The 13735-nt window shown below is 39.6% G+C and overlaps 2 protein-coding genes across 6 annotated transcripts in view; one reads left to right on the top strand and one right to left on the bottom strand.

The window, feature by feature from the left end:
• Nucleotides 1-567: 567 nt before the first annotated feature.
• The window catches only part of mc4r (melanocortin 4 receptor), a 47377-nt gene continuing 34209 nt past the window's right edge, over nt 568-13735 (top strand). Inside the window, exons 1-4 of one of the 4 annotated variants that reach the window (XM_060905612.1) lie at nt 568-1868; nt 6360-6439; nt 11728-11908; nt 12724-12844. The gene's annotated coding sequence lies outside the window, so the exon portion shown is untranslated. Of the gene's footprint in view, nt 1869-6359; nt 6440-11724; nt 11909-12723; nt 12854-13735 lie in introns of all 4 variants that reach the window. The other 3 variants (XM_060905610.1, XM_060905611.1, XR_009651288.1) reach the window with 3 other exon arrangements.
• gad3 (glutamate decarboxylase 3) overlaps nt 9666-13735 on the bottom strand; it is a 30043-nt gene continuing 25973 nt past the window's right edge. For both annotated transcript variants that reach the window (XM_060905609.1, XM_060905608.1), the window contains exons 14-15: nt 12698-12787; nt 9666-11862 (exon numbers count right to left, since the gene is read on the bottom strand). In XM_060905609.1, the coding sequence (XP_060761592.1) occupies nt 11689-11862; nt 12698-12787 (264 nt within the window). In that variant the 3' untranslated portion in view covers nt 9666-11688. The remainder of the gene's footprint in view (nt 11863-12697; nt 12788-13735) is intronic.

Below are 13735 nucleotides of genomic sequence, written 5' to 3'. Positions count from 1 at the left end.
TAAGCTTGAATAGCCTATATCACCATATAAATATAAATACAACTCATTTCATTTCCGATCACCATGCAGCCATAACTTTGTATTGAACGTGTTATTAAACCGCAACATGTACGACTGTACTTCACCACCTCACCACTATGCGCGCAAACTGAAATTTGCAGCCTGCGAAATCGAATGTGAAGTTAAGTCCGAAGAAGACTTGTCCTCTATCTCACAACGATCTTCCTTTGTTTAACAATATATATATATATATATATATATATATATATATATATAAAATTTGTTTAACAATATCTCATCTCATCTCATTATCTCTAGCCGCTTTATCCTTCTACAGGGTCGCAGGCGAGCTGGAGCCTATCCCAGCTGACTACGGGCGAAAGGCGGGGTACACCCTGGACAAGTCGCCAGGTCATCACAGGGCTGACACATAGACACAGACAACCATTCACACTCACATTCACACCTACGCTCAATTTAGAGTCACCAGTTAACCTAACCTGCATGTCTTTGGACTGTGGGGGAAACCGGAGCACCCGGAGGAAACCCACGCGGACACGGGGAGAACATGCAAACTCCGCACAGAAAGGCCCTCGCCGGCCACGGGGCTCGAACCCAGGACCTTCTTGCTGTGAGGCGACAGCGCTAACCACTACACCACCGTGCCGCCTGTTTAACTATATATATATATATATATATATATATGCAACACCGTGTGTGTGTGTGTGCGTGCGTGCGTGCATGCGCGCGCCTGTGTGTGAAAGCTGTGCACTGCAGTGCGCAAAAGTGCGCTGGTCCAGGAGAGCGAGAGTATGCATTGCTTTTTTTTTTTAAATAGAGACCCCCATAGGGTCAAATTTATAATTCGAACCCTGCTTTGTGGCGGGTTTCATAGTGACGACGCAGATTATATTCTTTGAAAACCGGCACACTTTCTTTACATACAAGACAAACTGCACGGTCCTTACACTGAACGAAAAAATAATCGGTGGTCCACTGTTCTTTAAAAACTCTGCACTCTCTGTCAGCTTTTCGCTGACCGCTCGCCATTTTGCTGTCCTGAACACTGACAGTTCTCTGCGCGTGCGCTGCCTGTCACTGCTTGATCGCGAGCATATGGCGAAAATTCGGAAAATATGAATAGTTCATTTTATAACTAAATATCAATTTTAATTGATAAAATCAACAAAATACAAGATGCAGACATGTTATTATTTGCCAAAAAGCAATTTAAAAAAATAGGCCATGACCACTTTTGGGGATTGCCTCATAGGGCCGGTTCAAGTGATGGGGGGCAGAGGGGCTGGGGGCCGGTCAAAGGGGGGTGGCGGGCCGGATCTGGCCCGCGGGCCGTAGTTTGGTGACCCCTGGTCTAGGCCGTTCACACCCAGCCCCCAGTGACCCACACCAACAGGAGGACTCAACCACACCTTAGGATTGCTTTTCATCCATGAGAGGATAAATACCTGATACTCCCTATTAGTCAGACAGAACTGAAGAAGCCTTTTGGATGAGAGGTGAAACGTCTTCAAGCAAGTCCAGTTGCTCTCTTTTACCACCCACAGTTTACTATGACCTGGATGACTGAGAATCTTCACAGACAGATCTAAAGTGAATACTCGTACATGTAGACACATCCAGTATAAGTCATTTGTGAATGTGTAAAAAGTGCTGCTGTGTTTTCTCCTGATGCTGTTGATTTGATGCCACTTGCTGAGCTCTGAGGAACTCGGACCAGGACACTGAGCTGAACTGAGGAGTTTTCACGGACAGGACAGACGTGCACAGCTCCCTTTTTACCAGCAGATGGTAGCAGCAGGCTGCGATCAGGAATCAGAACCACACCGCCTTTCCCCAGCACATTATGAGTAAGTTATTAAAATACATTTATACTTTCTACAGGCGTTTCAGGGTTTGGTGCAAATTCAGTATGATATATTTGTAACATGACCTATTATCACAGCACTGTTGAATTTCTGATGCGTTGATTACTTTTCCATTACTGCAGCTCTAACAGTCACAGTTTTCACTAATGCACTCATTCTAATACATTATTGTATCTATAGTAACTGCTCATTCACAAGGATTGATATATCAGGTGCTCCATGTGGTATAAGATGAATAAAACACTTTACCCTGTGTTGTTCTCGGAAAATAATCAGCTTCACTTTGGTAACAGTAGCTCTGCTTCAAGACCTCTCCCTGGAGTTGATTATTTTCCAAGAACAGCACAGCACAGAGTGATTTATTCTGTACATAAACAAAGTTCGATCAGTGTTTTACTCAGCAACATTTTCAGAACATCAAGAAAACGTCATCCTGTGCTTTCTGCTAACATGAAATTGTTTCAAGAAATATTTGGTTTACGTTTGGATTTTTGAAACTCAAGATCTACTTGCAGCCGTTAGCCAGGTTTCCATTTTCCAGACTATTTTTGATAAAGTGATATTTTGCAAAATTGAAACAGAAACACATTTTTCGCATTTAAGTCACATGACATGACATGAAGAGATCTTTCTTCAGAAAAAGAGCGCTACCGTGAGAGGATGAACCATCACGACTGGACAAAACCTACCTTTCGTCGCATAAAATCACTCAGTGGGAACAAACCATTCGCAATTGTGTTTTGTTGAAATTCTTCTATTTTGTGCAAAACTCCAACGGAAACCCGTCTACTGAGACCTTTGAAGAAACACTGCAGATTCCACAGCTGTGCGTTTTCACAGCGCTCCTCCACTCTCGCTCAGATCATCCACAGTAGATACGGCACTTGATTATTACGTCTCAAAAGGATTTTAGAAACGATTGTCTGATTAAACACCTTCCCTGATATCATGCATCATGTGTGATGCTTCCTAAAGAAACTTTAATTCAGATGTTTCAGTGACCTTCTCCATGAATATTCCCAAAGTACACCATTAAAAAGTAAAACCAAAGCACAAAACACATCAAAATACTACAAATATTAAAATACCATAAATACTAAATGTGGGGCGGCATGGTGGTGTAGTGGTTAGCGCTGTCACCTCACAGCAAGAAGGTCCGGGTTCGAGCCCCGTGGCCGGCAAGGGCCTTTCTGTGCGGAGTTTGCATGTTCTCCCCGTGTCCACGTGGGTTTCCTCCGGGTGCTCCGGTTTCCCCCACAGTCCAAAGACATGCAGGTTAGGTTAACTGGTGACTCTAAATTGAGCGTAGGTGTGAATGTGAGTGTGAATGGTTGTCTGTGTCTATGTGTCAGCCCTGTGATGACCTGGCGACTTGTCCAGGGTGTACCCCGCCTTTCGCCCGTAGTCAGCTGGGATAGGCTCCAGCTTGCCTGCGACCCTGTAGAAGGATAAAGCGGCTACAGATAATGAGATGAGATGAGATGAAATACTAAATGTACTCAGTGACTCTAAACGCTAATAAAACACATGAGTAGGTCTTTACCAAGCCATATCAAGATAAAATCTGTGAATGCCTTGAAACCTTTAGCAGAGCATCTCCCTTTCAGAAACCTTCATTATTCCCGAAATCCTTGAAGAACCTAAGAGTGTACCAAAATAATACAAAAACTAATTTCCACTAATTTGTAGTTTGTACTATGCACTTATCAAGTTACATGAAAGGGTTCTTCAGGGGTTCTTTAAGGGTTCATTGGAAAATGAAACATTTCTTCAGTTGTTCTTCACTCTTGCTGTCCAAAACTCTTCATTACTTTCATCGCAATACCTCAAAGCTTTCATTTCATCTTTAGATATCTTGGTATTAGTAAACTTTTAGAAAAAAGGTTCTTCAGGGGTTCTTTGGTCAACCCTACAACAGAGTAGTTCCTTGTCAGGAACTTTGATTACCCAGTAGAACGGAGCTAAACTACAAATTATAGGTTTTATTAAGTATTAAAATGTAAATAACTCAAAAATTTCCAATAATTTAAAGTTCATATGGACCACACGCTTAAACACTTCCACAAAAAAAAAAAAACGGTTCTTCAAAGGTTCTTTAAGGGTTCACTGCATAATTAAGAGTTCTTCAGTTGTCCCAAGCCTTAAAATATCAAACTCACTCTTAAAGGGCATATTCTGGACCAATTTTGTTTTTTTTTATGAAAGTATGCCCCTTTACTCACTCATCCAGAAGGGTAATTTTGCACAAGGCCATCTGTCTACAGCAGAAAAAAATAAAATAACAAAACGCGTCTGGAAAAATCCCAAGCGAGTCTGGAGCCAGATTCATGACGTCACCTGCGGAAGCGCCAGCAGGCTGCGCGAGCTTTGCACGGTTTCAGTGCACAGCCTGTGTAGACCAAGCGCTCCCATTTCTCTCTCATTGTCCGGTCTTTTGGGAAACGATGAGTACTAATCCCATCAAGATTGGTGTTGCTACACCCTCCTACGATACATCTGTTAACCATTTTAATAATCACGTGATAACGTTGAAGAAATTTGCAGAAAACCACCAGGTCGTTTTCTCATAAACAAACCAGCGCTGACGTAGGATTCAGAGGGAGGCGTCCCGCACGCGACGTCACGAAAATCAATGTTTCCCGGGAAATCCAAATGCCAAGTTTTTTCAGAGGCGGACCAATTCGCCTCAAATGGCTTGATTTCAGCTGGATTTTTCTGGTATTGCGCAAGGTAAAAAAAAATTGCACAAAATGCAAAGTGTGACAGATATTTGACCAAAGTTTAATATAAAATAGGAGAATTACATTGATCTTGCTCCTGAATTTACCCGTGATATGCACTTTAAAGAACCCTAGAAGAACTTAAGAGTTTACCAAGTAGCACGATAGCTACATTTTAAACAAGGTTCTTGGTATTTAGATGAAAATAATGACCAAAAAATTGGAGTTTGTAATTCATACTTACAATTTTGGCTAGAAGAAATAATTTTTCAAGGGTTCATTGGATAATTAAGACCTCTCAGGCTCCAGAAAATTGCTTTATTTGGAATTTTTTCTAATTGAGCTCGTTGAAGGACAACCAAAGGACATTTAAAAGTGCTTGCTGACAAAATGAGATCTGATCTTTTGCTAGGTTTTAATAATAAATAAACATTTCAAAGTCCCTTAGGAGTCCCAGACGCTTTCTGTATAATTTCTATAGACCACTGTGCGCCTGGCTTTGTCATCCTTTCCTGTTCTCTGAACACTTTGTTCCATGTTTTTCAATGCATTTGAATAGAAGCCAGAGTAAAGAGCACGTGACCAACTATTGTGTGTTTTACATGACAGGACAAGTCAAAGCCACACCTGAATTAAATGGAACACGTGTCGGATTACACTCTTTTTAAGCATCTCGCTGTTCTAATGGTTTATTTCATTAATGGGTGTCCCAAGCGCTAATATACAAGAGATGAGTTTAAAGTTGTTAGAAGTCATAGTCAACAATAGACACTTACTAGCAAAAAATAATGACGAGATGTTTTAAAGACAAACTGAAAGAAGAATCCGATTTGCAGCAATGAAGTCATGCAAGCGAAATTAATTTACGTAGACAACAATCGAAAGTCCGTAACATGACGCATGCAATACCGTACGTTTTTTAAAATACAAAATAATGTGCAACAGTCAGAGCACAAACAAATCACAAAGGTTACGAATACTGTATATATTCTCATGAATTAAGACCCCGTCCACATGTAGCCGGGTATCTGCTAAATCGAAGATATTTTTCTACGTTTTGGCCTGTCATCCACATGAAAACACATCAAAAACGAATATTTAAAAAAAATTCCGGGCAAAGTGAAGATTTTTGAAAACTCTGTGTATGCCTTTTCGTGTAGACAGAGATAACCGGAGTTTTGCGTTTTAGAACGTCACAATCTGCGCCAAAAAAATGACAACAAATCTGCCCTGACGTCAAACGTGCGACCTTTGTTTACTGCAGAAGCCAGATTAAGCATGGACAAAGAGTAATGGATCGGAGTAGTGCCTTGAAAGCGTTAATTATTGTGCAGGTGCTATTTACATGTTTAATTTTAGAAGCCCAACTACTGCTGATGTGATTCGGGGGTAGGATTTGGGGAAATAATGCCATCTACAGGTTTGAAATGCTTATGAATGTGATTGAAAACGCAGATGTTCGGTTATGTGTGGAAGGGATTTTTTTCGAAGACGAGGTGGTGTGGATAAAACATTTTTATAAATGGGGGGGAAATGTTCGGTTTTAAAAATACCCGGCTACATGTGTACATGGCCTAAGATTCATGTACGGTAAATCCTCCTGGGCTAAAGGTGTGTGCAGGGTTGTTGTTTTTTTTTTTTTAAATCCCTCCTGAAGGAATTCTGATTAATCCCAGTTATTCCTACAGTTAATTGTGTCGAACATGAACGTAAAAACCTCTTGTTCATGCAACTTTTTTGTCGGGTTCTGCAGGATCCCGATGCACACCTGATCCTCTGATGGGAATGATGGTGGGAATTCTCACTCCCAGCTATCATCGTGCACAAAGCTAGGTGAGTGCACTGGGACGACAATAATAATATGTTATGAGTGCAAGAGGTTTTTCATTTGGAGTTTGAAGCTTCCTAACCCCAACTACAACTCAGAAACTGCGCAAAATGATTTGAAATTATTCCCAAAAACATTCAGGCATGAGAACAACGTACATGCATTTCTTCTCCTTTCTCTCAGTCTTTGGAAAGCCAGTTAACCGTGGTGCGCACGCATTTCTCTTTTGCGCTATCAACAGATACAAGGATGAAGACAGAGGCTGAGCTTTTCATGAAACAGACCCATCCTTCTGTTATTTTCTTCAGACATGTTCACATATGCCATTTTATTTTTAACATTGTTTTTAAATACACTTAAAAATAAGAACAGTTTTTTTAAACTCTATTTAAGCATGAAAATATTCTGGTTACTATTAAATACAACTAGAACTCATGATTATACGATTAGCATCAGAATAAAAATAAATAAACTATCAAGAACCATTACGAACATCACAATCCATTAATCAACCACAATTACAGCTCATTAGGAAGCACTCATGGTTTAGAATGAAGTTATGCGTGTCTCGATGAGAAAGATTACACTACCGTTCAAAAGTTTGGGGTCACCCAGACAATTTTGTGTTTTCCATGAAAAGTCACACTTTTATTTCCCACCATAAGTTGTAAAATGAATAGAAAATATAGTCGAGACATTTTTCTGGCCATTTTGAGCATTTAATCGACCCCACAAATGTGATGCTCCAGAAACTCAATCTGCTCAAAGGAAGGTCAGTTTTATAGCTTCTCTAAAGAGCTCAACTGTTTTCAGCTGTGCTAACATGATTGTACAAGGGTTTTCTAATCATCCATTAGCCTTCTGAGGCAATGAGCAAACACATTGTACCATTAGAACACTGGAGTGAGAGTTGCTGGAAATGGGCCTCTATACACCTATGGAGATATTGCACCAAAAACCAGACATTTGCAGCTAGAATAGTCATTTACCACATTAGCAATGTATAGAGTGGATTTCTGATTAGTTTAAAGTGATCTTCATTGAAAAGAACAGTGCTTTTCTTTCAAAAATAAGGACATTTCAAAGTGACCCCAAACTTTTGAACGGTAGTGTAACTCACAAAGCTTAGAATTTTTCATTGAAATGATTTAGCTCGCAATGTTCTCGTCGTCCTGTAACAGAATCCAGAACTTCAAAAATGTCATTTAAAAGCCTGCATACACATCCAAGGTCATTTTACACTAATATAAGCTGTTAGCTAATCTGCTAAGAGCTAGTGCATGAAACGTATAATGCAGAATGCTTGACATTATGAAAGTGCTCACAGGGATGCGAAAGCCATCTGACTTCAAGCTACAGTACGTTGTAGATAACTCTAGGCTTTAGTTTATTACAGAACCAGTGAAATATTTTCTTGGTAAACGGAGGCTGAGCCGTTTCTCAGAGTTTAAACTGACACACGTGCGATGCGAGAGCTCCTGTTTATGTGCTTTCGCATTTGAGGTTTGCTTTAAAGTGGCTCATATGCCTTAAAGTGTTTAACGTTAGCTAGTCATGAATTTTAGCATTCGGAATTAAATTCTGATCACAGGTGAGAAGCAGAACTCGACAAGATTTTTCGAGGTCACAGAGTTTCTTATAACTGTCTGATACATACTAAAAAAAACCACACACACATCACAACTAAAATTAATCATGCATTCTTAATCAGCTCTTTGCAGCTAGAGGTCACGTGCTTGGATACCGCTTAGCAACACGAAAGTGGAGAGCAAGCGTTCAAAACCCTCAACAAGGTCAAACACAAACGTTTCAGCAGGTTATAGCGCTTAATCTCTTATCGCGATTTTATTGCGAAGGCATTGACTTTTTTGACGGCGTTTGGATCGTCATAGCCAAACAACATGGCGACTTTGCGAGGTAAGTAAACCAAAAAAAACTTGTGAAAACAATTATTTTAATTATAACAGCTCAAACAGCTACATAATAAAAGTTTTCAACGTATATAGTTGTTTCTGTAAGGTTTGGCTCCATCTTGAAGATATAAGCAAACAATTTACCGCGATGATAACACAAAGCTCGGCTTCCCTCCTCCTCTCAGCTCTTTCCCTCTTATCAGCTATGTGTATATGTGACAAACAAAGGCTTCTAATTCTAAAAATCTAATCAGAAATTTCTCATCAGGCAACAAAATCCGCCAATCAACAAACAGACTTTACTTTTATGAAGTTTAAATTTCATTCGGCGAGATAACGCATACGCAGTACTGACACGGATACTTGTAAACAATCCCGCTGCCACAGCAACACGATTTTCGCTGTCTAAAAAGATCACTTCTCTCAGTGAATAAAAACAAACAAAAGAACGTCACGTAAAACGATCAATGAGCCATTGATGTGCTGTAATAAGTTCATGTTTTCATCGCGGTAAATCAGAGACGGCCACAAGTGCCGGAGACCAGTGGTTTTCTCCGCCTGCAAAGACGGTCTGCGCCGGCTACTCGATCCCAGAAAAAAACAACAACTTGGCTATCAATGTTCAAGTGATTTATATCATCTCCGCTGCAAATCCAATTATTTCAACACGAAATTGTCTTCGATTCGGGTCTAGCATGACTGGAAACGACACCATATTTGTTGATCGATTCTCGTACTCTGATTGGCTGAGCCGGACCACGTGACCACTCTGAAGCGTATGTAGTTATGTTACAGAGCCAGGCAGTGTACTACAGAGGGGAACGGAGAAAGCCAAGCACACACACATCCGGAGGGAAATTTCATACATATTTAGCAAGTATTTTACAGGGAAATGGTGAGTAATTTATTCACTGAGAGTGCACCAGAAGGCATGTCAATTTCAAATTATTCTGGGGGGGTATGACCTCACCCCCCCCAGCATTAGCACATCTTTGGCATATCGCAGCAGCTTTGCTGCCACAAATTCCAGAGCCGCCTGCTACTTTTTTTTTCTTTTCTGGCTAATACAGATTTTCTGGAGAAACCTGTAAGTTGTTCGTTTGTATCTTCAAGGTGGAGCTAAAACTTACAAGAACAACTCTATACCTTGAAAACTTTTATTATGGTTTATTATGGTTTGAGCTGTTAGAATTAAAATAAGTGCTTTCACAAGGTTTTTTTGGGTGTACAGTGGCATGCAAAAGTTTGGGCACCCTTACTGATGTCTGTTACTGTGAATAGTTAAGTGAACAGAAGATGAACTGATCACCAAAAGGCATAAAGGTAAAGACGACACATTTATTTTCAGCGTTTTATGCAGGATTTGTGTATTATTTTTGTTTTGTACAATTGGAGATTGAAAAAAGAAAAGGAACACCATGCGAAAGTTTGGGCACCCCAATAGATTTGAGTTCTCAGGTAACTTTTCCCAAGCTTCCAGGCCTTAATTAGCTTATTGAGCTGTGGCTTGTTCAAATTCTTCATTAGGAAAGGTCAGATGATGCAGGTTTCAAAGCTGTATAAATTCTCTGACTCCTCAAACTTGTCCCTAAAATCAACAGCCGTGGGCTCCTCTAAGCAACTCCCTCGCATTCTGAATAATAAAATAATTGACGCTCACAAAGCAGGAGAAGGCTACAAGAACGTAGCAAAGTGTTTTCAGGTAGCTGCTTCCTCAGATCGTAATGTTATTAAGAAATGGCAGTTAACAGAAACAGTGGAGATCAAGGTGAGGTCTGGAAGATGAAGAAAACTTTCTGAAAGAACTGCTCGTTGGATTGCTAGAAAGGCAAATAAAAACCCCTGTTTGACTGCAAAAGACCTTCAGAAAGATTTAGCAGACCCTGGAGTGGTGGTGCACTGTTCTACTATGCAGCGACACCTGAACAAATATGGCCTTCATGGGAGAGTCATCAGAAGAAAACCTTTCCTGCGTCCGAGCCACAAAATTCAGCGTCTGAAGTTTGCAAATGAACATCTAAATAAGCCTGATGCATTTTGGAAACAAGTCCTGTGGACTGATGAAATCAAAATAGAACCTTTTGGCCACAATGTGTAAAGGTATGTTTGGAGAAAAAAAAAGGGTGCCAAATTCCAGGAAAAGAACACCTCTCCGACTCTGAAGCATGGGTGTGGATCAATCATGCTTTGGGGTTGGGTTGTGGCACAGGGCACATTTCATTGGTTGAGGGAAGCATGGATTTGAATAAATACCAGCAAACTCTGGAAGTAAACATCACGCCATCTGTAAAAAAGTTGAAGTTAAAAAGAGGACGGGTCCTACAATAAGACGATGATCCAAAACACACCACAAAATCTACAATGGAATACCTCAAGAGGCCCAAGCTGAAGGTTTTGCCCTGGCCCTCACAGTCTCCTGACCTAAACAGCATTGAAAATCTGTGGATAGATCTCAAAAGAGCAGCGCATGCAAGACAGCCCAAGAAACTTGTAGAACTGGAAGCCTTTTGCAAGGACGAATGTGTGAAAATGCCCCAGGTAAGAACTGAAAGATTATTAGCTGGCTACAAAAAGTGTTTACAAGCTGTGATACTTGCCAAAGGGGGTGTTACTAGGTACTAACCATGCAGGGTGCACAGACTTTTGCTTCAGGCCCTTTTCCTTTTTTTTGTCATTTTGAAAATGTAAAAGATGAAAATAAAAAATTGTTTTTGCTTAAAATATAAAGGGAATGAGTCGTCTTTAACTTCATGCCTTTTGGAGATCATTTCATCTTCAACTTGCTTAACTGTTCACAGTAACAGCAATTTTGACCAGGGGTGCCCAAACTTTTGCATACTGTATATATCTTGCGAAGTCGCCATGTTGTTTGGCCGTGAAGATCCAAACGCTGTCCATTGAAAGTCAATGCGTTTGCGGAAAAATATTTTTTTTTTCCTGTAAAAATGAGCCTAAAGTAAACTTAGAAAACTATATTGACAGCTATGTCTTGTAGAAAAGGAAAGCAATAAAACACTGTAAACTGCTGAAACTTTTGTGCTCGACCTTGCTGAGGGTTTTGTTTATCTGAACGTTTGCTGTCCACTTTAGTGTTTCTTTCTTCCAAGTGCATGAAAGAGCCGATTATATTACACTATCTCAGACTGAATATACTAACATTCCCAGACACGAGCAATGTAAAACGACACAAACCTTGCAAATTAGGTTAAGTCTTGTTCACCACACTATAGATGAAAATGTCTTAATTATCTTAATTATATTAATCATATAATACATCCAAGAGTAATATTAATCACTTCTAAGTCCATAATTTTTGCAGCGAGCTTCTGACTCGTTCATGCTTAAAGCTTGGCTCCGTGGCATGCGATTTCATCCAGCAGGAAGTCCACATCCTGTTTCTGCGTGGCCGGATTGGAGAAGATGCAGCGGAAGAAGTTGGGCTTGTCTCCGAGAGGCTGGTAGCCGATCATGGCCGCGCCCTTCTCCATCAGCTTGGCTTTGATCTTTGGCGCGATCTGGAAAAAAAATGGAGTTTAGTTTCAACTTCTCATCATGATGAAGGTAAATTTCTGTGTGTATGATGAAAGTATGATGTCATACTTTTAAAAAAATCAGATTATAGTTGCATAAACAAGTTAGTTCCTGTTGGCACTTATGCTATAGCAGCTATAAATAGTCGTTCCCTGATCAGTCTCTCTTTTCTCTCCGGAAAATGTCAGAAAACTTAAAGTTGCAGCTTTTCAAACCTCAAACTGTTACAAGGCACTGACACTGGAGACTCCTTCAATAGATGTTAAATAAACATCTCCTTATAGAAAAATCCACCAGTGACTACAGACTTTTTTCTTCATTAAATGACACATCTGTCACATCATAAAAAATCTCTTTCTTATTAGACTAGATTACGTCGTGCACTGACCGTACAAACCCCTGTGAATGAGTTGTTACTATAGAAACAACAAGCACATTCGGCCGAATATAAACCTAGCTCGCTGTAGGAACTACTTTCAGAGCTCTGTTATAGAAAATTAAAACATCTGACAAGAATTCAACAGTGCAATAATTGACGTGGTGGTTGCGTGCACGTGTGTTAAGTTTCCAAATACAAAAAACAAACACCTACAGTGCACCGATGTGGTTGTGTTATTTATCCATATTTTTGTTTTGAGGGTGAGATCGAGGGTGATGTTCAATCGTACGAGGCAGTGTGTGTGTGTGTGTGTGTGTGTGTGTGAACATGGCTGATCTGCTGTTGCTAAGTCTTTTTTATGCAGCTGTTAGATACCAAATGCTTCCCATTACTTTGGGTTGTTTTGGATAATAGTTTGAGTGATTCCACTATTATCTCACCGTATGAAGTTCTCTGTCTCTGTCAGGACCCGGGGACATGTTCCTCACTCGGCTCGGCAGGTACCAGAAGCACACATTACTGTGTTCAGGCTGAAGAGACAGATAGGAAGACAAGTCATTACCTTCTCTCTCAAAATGAGACATGTGGTAACTCAGGTAGTATTCATAATGTGTGAGTGTGATGTGAAAATTATTGCTCTTTTATAATAATAATAATAATAATAATAAGGGGAAAATGAAAATGGCATGCTGCAAGAAACAGGACAAAGAACAGTGAGACTGTATTTAAGTAAATATAAAGGTACAAGTTCAAAAACTCAAAGTTGGAGTCTGGAGGCTAAAATCTACTCGAGTAAAAGTTAAAAAAAAATTCCATTTAACCCTACTCAAGTATTCAAGTGTAAAAATCTAAATATTTTTAACTGATGAAAGTTCTAAGCACAAGCTAAAGTAAGAAAACAAAACTTAACTTGCTAGTTATGTTAATGAGCTAATCTACAAAACTTAACTAGCTAGCTAATTTAACAAACTAATTTACAAAATCAGCCTCCCTAACTAATTTAACAAGCTAATTTGCAAATTGAACTAGCTAGCTAATTTAACAAGCTAACTTACAAAACTTAACCAGCTGGCTAATTTAATGAGCAAACCTAATTAGCAAGCTAATATAGCAAACTAATATACAAAATGCAACTAGCCATGTTAATGAGCAAAACTGAACTAGCTCAATAATTTAACAAGCCAAGTTACAAAACTTAACTAGCTAGCTAAATTAACAAACTACTTTACAAAACTCAACTAGCTCACAAGTTTAACAAACTAATTTACAAACCTTACCTCGCTAACAAATTTAAGCTAATTTGCAAATTTATCTAGCTAGCTAGTGTAACAAGCTAACTTACAAAATTTAACTAGCTGACTAATTTAAGAAGCTAATTTGAAAAAAAAAACCGGGAAGCTAATTCATCAAGCTAACTTACGGTACAAAACTTAACTAGCTAGCTAACTGAATGAGCTCATTTGCAAAACTTAATTAGC

Source organism: Neoarius graeffei, chromosome 23 (genome assembly GCF_027579695.1).
Source record: "Neoarius graeffei isolate fNeoGra1 chromosome 23, fNeoGra1.pri, whole genome shotgun sequence".
In the NCBI taxonomy this organism is placed as follows: Eukaryota; Metazoa; Chordata; class Actinopteri; order Siluriformes; family Ariidae; genus Neoarius; species Neoarius graeffei.
Note: the sequence above shows the minus strand (reverse complement) of the source record. Positions and strands in the feature narration are given on the sequence as shown.